At 42.6% G+C, this 10,589-nt stretch overlaps 1 protein-coding gene across 1 annotated transcript in view; it reads left to right on the top strand.

Moving 5' to 3' along the window:
• Window positions 1–232: 232 nt before the first annotated feature.
• ifih1 (interferon induced with helicase C domain 1) overlaps window positions 233–10,589 on the top strand; it is a 130,463-nt gene continuing 120,106 nt past the window's right edge. Inside the window, exon 1 of the mRNA XM_048598614.1 lies at window positions 233–743. Within this exon, the coding sequence (XP_048454571.1) occupies window positions 282–743 (462 nt within the window). The 5' untranslated portion in view covers window positions 233–281. The remainder of the gene's footprint in view (window positions 744–10,589) is intronic.

The raw sequence follows: 10,589 nt of genomic DNA, 5'->3' as shown, positions 1-10,589 counted from the left end.
ATGATCTATTTGTAAAAGGGAATCTGATCGTTTGGTTTTTTGATCTGGTAAACAGAAACAGAAATCGAGACTTTGCTTCACTGTTTACTGGGCTTTCTACTGTACATTGCTAAGTGTATATCTTCTTCCATATACTGCGGCTGGAAGTCCCCTTTTCCCATGTCAGCTGGGTTTCACTGCGTGACTTTATAGAATCGAAACCGAAACTGATCGCCTTAAAACAGGAAGAAGAGAGGAGCGAGCGTTCAGTGTTGCTTTCCGCTGTCGCAGAGCTGTTCACCATGAGCTCCACCGGTTGTGAGCAGGAGCGAGAGCAGCAGCGCCTGTTACTGATCGAATGTTTCCGCAGCCGCTTGGTCGCGATCATCCAAGTGGATCCAGTGCTGGACTTAATCACGTTCATGCAAGAGGCCGATAAGGAGGAGATCCGGGCCATGAAACTGCAAAAAGGCAACCAGGCTGCTGTCAACCTGCTGCTCACCAAGATCACCAGGAAGCCCCCTGCAGTTGGTTGGTTTGGAGAGTTTGTTACTGCCCTTGTGGAAGGGGGGTGTTCTCATGCCGTTCAGTATGTCCGTTTCGATGCAGATACCGGAATATCCCCTTCACTGGAAGCTCAAAATGATCTGGAGGTGAAACTCATCGAAGTCTTGTCCCCAGCTTTAATCGACAAGCTAAAACCATTTGAGATTTCTGTACACTGTTTTACCAGTGACATTTTGAGCCAAGAAGACGTGGAGAATGTAAGTTTTTTTTTATCAGAATCACTTGTAGAACTGAATTTTCCTTTTTAGATATTGATGCAATGAGTAAAATTAGGCTTCCTCAAAGTAAATCAAGTGATGTCATGGCAGTGCAATTGAACTAATGGGTGTTAGTCAAATACAAATGGTAGGTGTGTCCTGTGACTTTCTTTAATTACTTGACAATGCAGGTCCACTCATTTCTGCGTATTACGGATGAGGCATAAAGATATGAGTCACAATGGCAAAGTTGGAGGTTGACATGAATGTATTATATACAAGACATATTGTATAAAGAGAGGAAAACATAAGCAGATTAACAAAATGAGCAAAAACCGGTTAGATACAATTTGATTTGAATAATTATGGTGGTACGTTATGGAGATTAAAACGTTATACTTTGATCTCAATGAAAGCATGCTGAAGGATGTACTGAAAGAAGTCAAATGGCATGTTGATCTTAACTGCAAAGAGGGTTTGTGTACAGGAGCAACAGTGTGTTGCTATGACTGTACAGGACCTTGGTGAGACCACATTGGGAAAATTGTGTGCGGTTTTGGTCTCCTTTCCAAAGAAAAGATATTCTGATGAAGTGTGGCCGGACTTGAAATGTTCATTCTGCTTTCTCTCCAGATGCTACCAGACCTGCTGAGTTTTGCCAGCAATTCCTGTTAGGAGCAGAATTAGGCCATTCAGCCCATTGTGTCTGCACCACCATTCCATCAGGTCTGATATGTTTCTCAACTCCACTCTCCTGCCTTCTCCCGTAACCCTATATCCCACTACTAACCAAGAACCTATCTATCTCTGTCTTAAATACATTCAATGACTTGGCCTCCACAGTCTTGTGCTGCAATGAGTTCCACAGATGAATACTACCCCACCCCCCACCCCCCAAGCCCACTGACTGAAGAAATCCCTCCTCATCTCAGTTCTAATGGGTCATCCCTTCATTTTGAGGCTTGCTTTCGGATCATAGTCTCTCTTCTTAATGGAACCATTTTGTCCATGTTTTATCTATCCAGACCACTCAGTATTCTGTAAATTCCAATCAGATACCACTTTCATTGTTCTACGTTCTACAGTCCCAGACTCCTCAATCAATCCTCATATGACAAGCTCTTCATCCCTGGGATCATTCTTGTAAACCTTCTCTGGACTCCTTCCAACAGCAGCATATCCTTCCTTAGATACAGGGCCAAAACTGCTCAAAAAATTTCCAAATGCAATCTGACCAGAGCCTTATGCATCCTCAACAGTACATTTCTGCTGTCATACTCTAGTCCTCTTGAAATGAATACTAATATTGCATTTCCCTTCATAACTGCCAAGTGAACCTGCCTTTGAACCTTAAGAGAATCTTGAACGAGGACTTCCAAGTCCCTTTGCGCTTTAGATTTGTGAGGCCTTTCCCCATTTAGAAAATAGTCAATGCTTCTTCTTCCTACCGAAGTGCATAACCTTGCATTTGTCCATTTTGTATTCTATCTGCCACTTCTTTGCCCATTGACCTAGTCAATCCAAATCCTTTTGCAGCCTCCTCATTTCCTCAACACTACCTGACCCTCCATCTACCTTTGTGTCAACTGTAAACTTAACAACAATGCCCTCAGTTCCTTCATCCAGAACGTCAAAGTATAAAGTGAATAGTTGTGGTCCCAACACTGACCCCTGCAAACTCCACTAGTCCACCAGCTGTCATCCTGAAAAATATCCCTTTATCCTAACGTTTTGCTTTCTGCCAGTCAGATAACCCTCTACCCATGCCATTACCTTGCCCCAGCACCATAGGCTCTTATCTTGTGGCACAGTGCACAGGCTGTCCTTTGTCTAACTTGCTCATTCCCTCTCAAATAATCCTAACAGGTTTGTCACGCATGATCTCCCCTTCATGAAGTTGTGCTGACTCTACCCTAGTTTACCAAGCATTTCCAAGCACTCTGCTATTGCCCTTAATAATGAATTCTAAAATCTTACCAACAACTTGGGTCAGGGTAACTGGCTTATAGTTTCCTGTCTTCTACCTCCCTCTCTTCTTAAACAAGGGTATTACATCAGCCATTTTCCAGTCATCTGGGATACTCCCTGACTCCCATCATTCCTGAGAAATCACCGGTAATGCCTCCACATTCTCCTCAGCTTTCTCCTTTAGAACTCTGGGTGTATCTGGTCTGATCCTTTAATCTTCACGACATCATATGCTTTTTCCTTTACTTTTATGCTGTTCCAAACCTCATGTCAGCCATGGTTGTCTTGCCTTCCCATTAGTATGTTTCTTCTTCCTTGGAGTGAAATCTGCTGTGCCTCCCGAATTATCCTCAGAAACTCCCGCCATTGTTGCTTTACCGTCTTCCCGGCTAGGCTTCACTTCAAATGAACTCTGGCCAGCTCCTCCCTCATGCCTTGGTAACTATGTTTACTCAATTGTAAAATCATTACATCTGATTCCAACTTCTCCCCCTCAAACGGCAGGGTGAATCCTACCATATAATGGTTACGGCCTCCTAGGGGTTCCTTCACCTTAAACTCCCAATTAAGTCTGCCTCATTACAAAACACCAAGTCTAGAATTGCCTGTTCCTTTGTGGACTCAATCACAAGCTGCTCCTTTCAATAGCATGCATATCCTTGGATATTTAATTTGCAGTTCTGATCCCCTTGCAGCCTTGTCTCTGTGATACCTACTACCTCATATCTGCCAATTTCATTCTGTGCTACAAACTCATTTACCTTGTTTCGTATACTGCATGCATTTAAGTACAACACCCTGAGTCCTGCGTTGACTGGCCCCTTGTCATTGTTGTCCCCCTACCTGCTGTTCCTGAAGTTAGGTCCCTGACCTTTTGCGTACTCTCTGTTCTTTTACTTGCTCTGGAAACTTCAATAACCTGTGCTTAGCCTTCTTCATCTTTAATTTTTTCTATAAGTTTCCATTCAACTAAACCCACTAGACACCCCCACTATTTACTTTAAATCCCGATCCACATCCCTAGTTAAATGATTCACCAGGACTCTGGTTCCAGCATGATTCAGAATGAGATAGGTTTCTAGGCACTAAATGCATCAAAGGATATGGGAGAGGATGGGTCTGTATTGTTCAAATAGAGAATTGGCCATGATCATGTTGACTGGCAGAGCTGGCTTGAAGGGCTGAATGGCCTACTCTTGCTCGTATTTTCTAGTTTCTTTGTGAATGAAGGGCAAAGCTATATGTTCAAATGTTTAATTTCACTTGAGAAATAACTAAAGCCATTTAAAAAAAAAACAGCCAATAACATTTTGAGTTTATCAAGAAGGAGCAAAGGAAAGAAATATTCCAAAAGTTGCAAAGGCATTAGTTAATAGACTGATCAGTGCAGTAATGAATGTTGTAGAAAAAAATCAGTAAAGGCATAGAGTGTGCTGTTTCAATTAGATTGAAATCTGGAGTCATGAGACAAATCAGGGATAGACCAATTCTATTAGAGTAGAGAAAAGCAAGAGGAGGTTTAACAGTCATTTTGAAAAAGCAATTGGGAAAAGCAGTTTCCTATGGGTGGAAAGATAGTGAATTGGGGTCATCAACTCAGAATTGTCAACTGAAAGAATGGGAAAATAGATTTAGAGCAAATCATTAAAACAGTCTCTTCTCTTATGTCAGGCTTGCCATTCCAGGGATCAATTTGGTAAACCTTCATTGTACTCGTTCTGTAGCCAGAACATTCTTCCTCAGATGAGGAGACTAAAACTTCACACAATACTTAACAAGGTCCTGTACAATTGCAGCAAGACATCCCTGCTCCTGTATTCAAATTGTCTCACTATGAAGGCTAACGTCCCCTTTGCCTTCTTCACCATGTGCTGCACCTGCATGCTTACTATCAGCAACTGATGTACAAGGGCACCTGGATCTCTTTACACATCCCCCTTTCCCAATCTATCAGCATTCAGATCATGATCTGCCTGCCTGTTTTTACAACCAAAGTGGATAACCTCACTTCTATCCATAATGTACTGCATCTGCTCTTTATTTGCCCATTTACTTAACTTGTCCAACTCACACTGAATCATCTCTGCATCCTCCTCACAACTCACCATCCCACCCAGCTTTGTGTCTTCTGCAAACTTGGAGATATGACATGTAGTTTCCTCATCTAAATCATTATTACATATTGTGAATAGCTGGGGTCCAAGCACTGATTCCTGTGGTCCCATGAGTCAGTGCGTGCCACTTGAATTTCTATTTTGTCTGTGTTTTCTACAACTGAATATTCGGTTCCTATTCCTGGTCACTCTGCAGCCACATTTCTGTAATCCCCACTATATCATACCTGTAAGATCTATTTGCATGACTAATTCAGCCACAAGGCCTTAATGCTTGTCTTTTTAGCATTCTTACTTCCATTTACTGTGGCTCCTGCTTGCCTTTCTTATATCCCATTTGTCTTTTGTTTTAGTCCATATTTCTGTATTATCCATCTCCCAGTAAAGATTTCCATCCCCCTGCCAATTCACTTTAAACCTTCCCCACCTACACACTTAAAGACATCCCTGGGGCCATCAGTTCCAGTCCAGCTCAGTTGCACTCATCCAGCCTGGACTGGTTCCATCTCCTCCTCAATCAGTGCCAATACAATTTAGACGAATGAGTGGTGACTCATTGGGACTTAGAGGATTCTAAAGGGGTCCCGAAGAAGGGTGTAAACCCGAAACATCAACTTTCCTGCTCCTCTGATAATACCTGACCTGCTGTGCTCCTCCAGCTGCACACTGTATTGACCATGATTCTGAAGGGACTGGACAGGGTAAGTATTGACAGGATGTTTCCCTTCATGGGAGAGTCTAGGACCAGATGGCATATTCTCAGAATTTAAGGCTGAGATGAGGAAGAATTTCTTCTATCAGAGGGTTATGAGTCTTTGAAACACCTTGCCAAAGAGCACTGTTGGGGCAGAGACCTTGTAATTACTTAAGGCTGAGAGTGAAATAGATCCTTGATTGGTTGGGGAATTAAGGGTTATGGGGTAGGAAAATGGACATGAGGAGTGTTGGATCAGCCATGATCATATTGAGTGGCACAGCAGTATTAAGGGTCGAAACATCCCATTCCTGTTCTTACTTCTAATCATCTTATGATATCTTACATAATAAAAGCTATGCAATTACGGATCTTGTTTTCCTAAGACTTACTTTCTGCCTGCTTTTTTAAATACCTTAACAGAATGAGAATCAATGGCTATGCCAGCATTTTTTGCCCATCTGTAATTGTCCCTGAGACATTTGTGGTGAAGGCACACCCAGAGGGCTAATAGGAAGGGAGCTCCATAGTTTTGACCCAGTGTTTGAATGATAATATATTTCCAAGTCAGTGTTGGGTGTTGCTTGAAGGGGAACTTGCAGGCTGCAGGGTTCTCATAAATCTGCTACTCTTGCCTTTCTCAGTGATAGACGTCACTGGAGTGGAGGTGCAGTTAAGCAACCTTGGTGGTTTGCTGTAGATGATGTATTCTACAAAGTGCTGGTACTGGAAGGATTGAATGTTTAAGGTGATGAAAGAGGTGCTTTGTTGTAGAAGTTGTTAAGCCTCTTTAATGTTGGTGGCACAGTCATTTAAGAAAGTAAGAGTATTCTATCGTAGGGTCAAGGATGTCTCAGAGCAGTTGCACCAAATTCTGAAGGGCGAGCGTGAGCAGCCGGAAGTCATCATACACATTGGTACAGAGGAGATAGGTAGAGAAAGGGATGATGTTCTGCAGAGTGATATTAAGAAGTTAGGCAGGAGGTTCAAAAGCAGGACCTCAAGGATAGTAACCTCTGGATTACTTCTGGTGCGGTGTGCTATTGAGAGTAGGATAGAAGGACAGGGCAGATAAACGAGTGGCTGACGAGATGGTGCAGGGGACAGGGGTTCAGATTTTTGGATCATTGGGATCTCCTTTGGGTAGAAGTGAGCTGTACAAGGGGAGTGGGGTTCACCTGAACTGGAAGGGACCAATACCCTGGAAGGGAGATTCGCTTGTGCTACTCAGTAGCCTTTAAACTGGTGCGAGCAGGGGAGACAGGTGATCCTAAGCAGTAGTGAGAAAAGAGCGAGGTTGAGGATAGCTCAGAAGTTAAAGGGAGCAAGTTAAACAGAAAAAGCAGGCAAGTTCATAGCAGAGAATCTGGTAAAACTAAAGAATTAAACTGCATTAATTTCAATGCAAGAGGCCTGACAGATAAGGCAGTTGAACTCAGGGCATGGATGGAAACATAGGACTGGGATGTCATAGCTATTAGAGAAATGTGGTTGAGTGAGAGATAGGAGTAGCAACTTAATATTCCAGGATATAGATGCTTTTGGAAGGATAGAAAGGGAAGCAAGAGAGGAGGGGGTGGGGCGTTTTTGATTAGGGAAAACATCAAAAACTCTGGTTGTTTTCTCTGGAGTAGCGGCTGAGAGGAGACTTGATAGAAGTCTATAAAATTATGAGATGCACAGATAGAGTTGACGGTCAGAATCTTTTTCGCAGAATTGAAATGTCGAAGGTGAGAGGGTAAAAATTCAAAGGAGATGTGAGGGGCAAGATTTTTACACAGAGAGTGGGTAGATGTTTGGAACGCACTGCCAGGAGTAGTGGTGGAGGCAGATATGATAAGGGCGTTTTAAGATACTTTTTGATAAGCACATGAACATGCAGGAAGTGGAGGATGTAGACCAAGGGCCGGCAGGAGAGATTACTTTAGTTCGGCATCATGTTCGACTGTGCTGTCCATTTCTATGTTCTATGTCTATGTTCCATTGCTCTACTTAGAGAGGATATTTCCGGTGGATTGTCCAGTGAAGCTATATGGGTGGAACTGACAAATAAGAAGAGGATGATCACTTTGATGGGATTGTACTATAGGTCCTCCAGTAGTCAACTGGAAACTGAGGAGTAAATATGTAGGCAGATCTCAGATATCTGTAAGAATAATAGGATTGTAATACTAGGGTATTTTAACTTTTCAAACATAGATTGGGACCACCATAGTGTTTAAACCTTGTATAAAAGTTAAAGTCCTAAATTGGAGCAAGGCCCATTTTGATGGTATTAGATGGGAACTTTCAAAAGTTGTTTGGGGTAGGCCGTTTGCAGGCAAAGGGATGACTGGCAAGTGGGAGGCCGTCAAAAGTGAGATAATGAGAGTTCAGAGACAGTGCATTCCTGTTAGAATGAAAGACAAGGCTGGTAAGAGGAGGGAACACTGGATCAGATGAGATATTGAGGCTGTGCACAAGACAAAGAAGGATGTATATGTCAGGTATAAACAGCTAAGATCAAATGATTCCCTTGAGGAATATAGGGGTAGAAAGGGCATGCTTAAGAGGGAAATCAGGAGGACATAAAGGGGATTTGAGATAGCTTTGGTAGATAATGTTAAAGAGCATCAAAAGAGATTCCACAAGTACATTAAGGGCAAAAGAGCAACTACGAAGAGAATAGGGGCCCTTAAAGATCAACAAGGCCATCTATGTGTGGAACCATAGGAGATGAGCACGATACTACACAAATATTTTGCATCAGTATTTACTGTGGAGAAAGACATGGAAGCTAGAGAACTTGGGAAAATAAATATTGATGTCTTGAAAACAGTCCATATTATAGAAAAGGAGGGGCTGGAGGTCTTAAAACACAGAAATGTAGGTAAATCCCTGGGACCTGATCAGCATATCCCAGGACATTGTTGGAAGCTAAGGAAGAAATTGCGGGGCCCCTAGCAGAAATATTTGTATCATTGACAGTCACAGGTGAGGTGCTGGAAGACTGGAGGATGGCTGAGGTTGTGCCTTTATTTAAGAGAGGAGTTAAGGAAAAGCCAGGGAATTATAGACTGGTGAGTCTGAAGTCAGCGTTGGGTAAGTTGTTGAAGGGAATTCTGAGAGACAGGATCAACATGCATTTGGAGAAGCAAGAATTGATTAGGGATAGTCAGCAAGACTTTGTGCGTGGGAAATCGTGTCACACAAAATTGATTGAGTTTTTTGAGGATGAGACCAAGAAGATAGATGAGGGAAGAGCAGTCGACATTGTCCAAAAGGACTTTTGCAAGGCCTTCAACAAGATTCCGCATGGTAGACTGCTTCATAAAGTTAGATCACATGGGATTCGGGCAGAGCTAGCCAAGTCGATACAAAATTGGCTGGACGGTAGGAGTCATAGGTTGATGGTAGAGGGTTGTTTTTTGGACTGGTGGTCTGTGACTAGTGGTGTTCTGCAGGGAATGATTTTGGGTTTACTGTTGTTTGCCATTTATATAAACAATTTGGGTGAGAATAGGAAGCAGGGTCAATAAATTTGTGGATGACACCAAAATTGGTGCTGTAGTATACAGTGATGAAAGTTATCTAAGAGTAAAATGGAATATTGATAAGTTGGGCCAATGGGCGGAGGAGTGGCAGATTGAGTTTAATTTAGAAACGTACGAGGTATTGCATTTTGGTAAGACTTAAGACCAGGGTATGACTTAAACAGTTAACGGTAGGGCCCTGAGGAGTATTGTCGAAGAGAGAGACCTAGGGGTTCAGGGACATAGTTCCTTGAAAGTGGCATCACAGGTAGACAGGTTGGTGAGAAAGGCGTTTGGCATTCTTGCCTTCATTGATCAGAGCATTGAGTATAGGAGTTGTGACATCATGTTACGGCTGTACAAGACGTTGGTTCGGCCATTTTTGGAGTACTGCGTACAGTTCTGGTCACCCTGCTATAGGAAGGATATTATTAAATTGGAAAGGGTACAGAAAACGTTAGCAGGAGTGGAGGGTTTGAGCTGAAAGAAGAGTCTTATTAGTCCGGAACATTTTCCCCAGAATGTAGGAGGTTGAGGGCTGACCTTCTGTAGTTTGTAGAATCATTAGCAGCATAGATAAGGTGAAAAGCAAACGATAGGGGATTTTAAAACTAGAAGGCATAGGTTTAAAGTGAGAGGTGAAAGATTTAAAAGGGACCTGAGGGGCAGCATTTTCACACAGAGGGTGGTGCATATATAGAATGAGCTGTCAGAAGAAGTGGTAGAGGCAGGTACAATTACAACGTTTAAAAGATATCTGGCAGGTACATGAATAGAAAATGTTTAGAGGGATTTGGGCCAAACACACACAAATGGGACTAGTTTAGCTGGGGAAATCTGGTCGGCATGGACAAGTTGGACCAAAGGGTCTGTTTCCATGCTGAATGACTCTATGACTATGACACTATACTGCAGACTTGTGCCATAGATGGTGGACTGGCTTTGGGAATTCAGGAGGTGAGTTATTCACAGAGTCATTCCCAGCTACTGATGATCTCCTGTAGCTAGAGTATTAGGTGACTGGTGCAGTTAGGTTTAATGCCACTGGCAACCCAGTTGATAGTGGTGGATTCAGCAATGCTCGTGTCATTGAACATTAAGAGAAGATGGCTAGATTCTGACTTGTGGGAGATGGTTATTGTGAAGCACTTTTCATGTGCGAATGTTGCTAACCATTTATCAGCTCAAGTATTCCATGCTCACTTCTCGTTGCACCTGAGAAGATAGTGGTAATATGCATAATAAAAACCAAAAGAACTGCGGATGCTGTATATCAATATGCATCATTGAAAGGCTGCAGTCTATGGCTTGTCAATACATATCGGTAATAATTTTTTAGGAAAAGTTACCAAAAAGTTTTGACCTAGTGACAGTGAAAGAGCAGTAATAGAGTTCAGGCCAGGATGTTATTGCATTTGGTGGTGTGCCCAGCTGTTGCTGACTATGTTTTTCTAGATGATAGAAGCCAGGAATTTGGAAGATGCTCTCAGAGATGGCTTTGCAGGGTGCCAAAGAGCATCCTGTAGTCAGTACACGCTGCTGCTACTGTCGACCACTG

This window comes from Rhincodon typus, chromosome 7, assembly GCF_021869965.1.
Source record: "Rhincodon typus isolate 14 chromosome 7, sRhiTyp1.1, whole genome shotgun sequence".
NCBI classification, from domain to species: domain Eukaryota; kingdom Metazoa; phylum Chordata; class Chondrichthyes; order Orectolobiformes; family Rhincodontidae; genus Rhincodon; species Rhincodon typus.
Note: the sequence above shows the minus strand (reverse complement) of the source record. Positions and strands in the feature narration are given on the sequence as shown.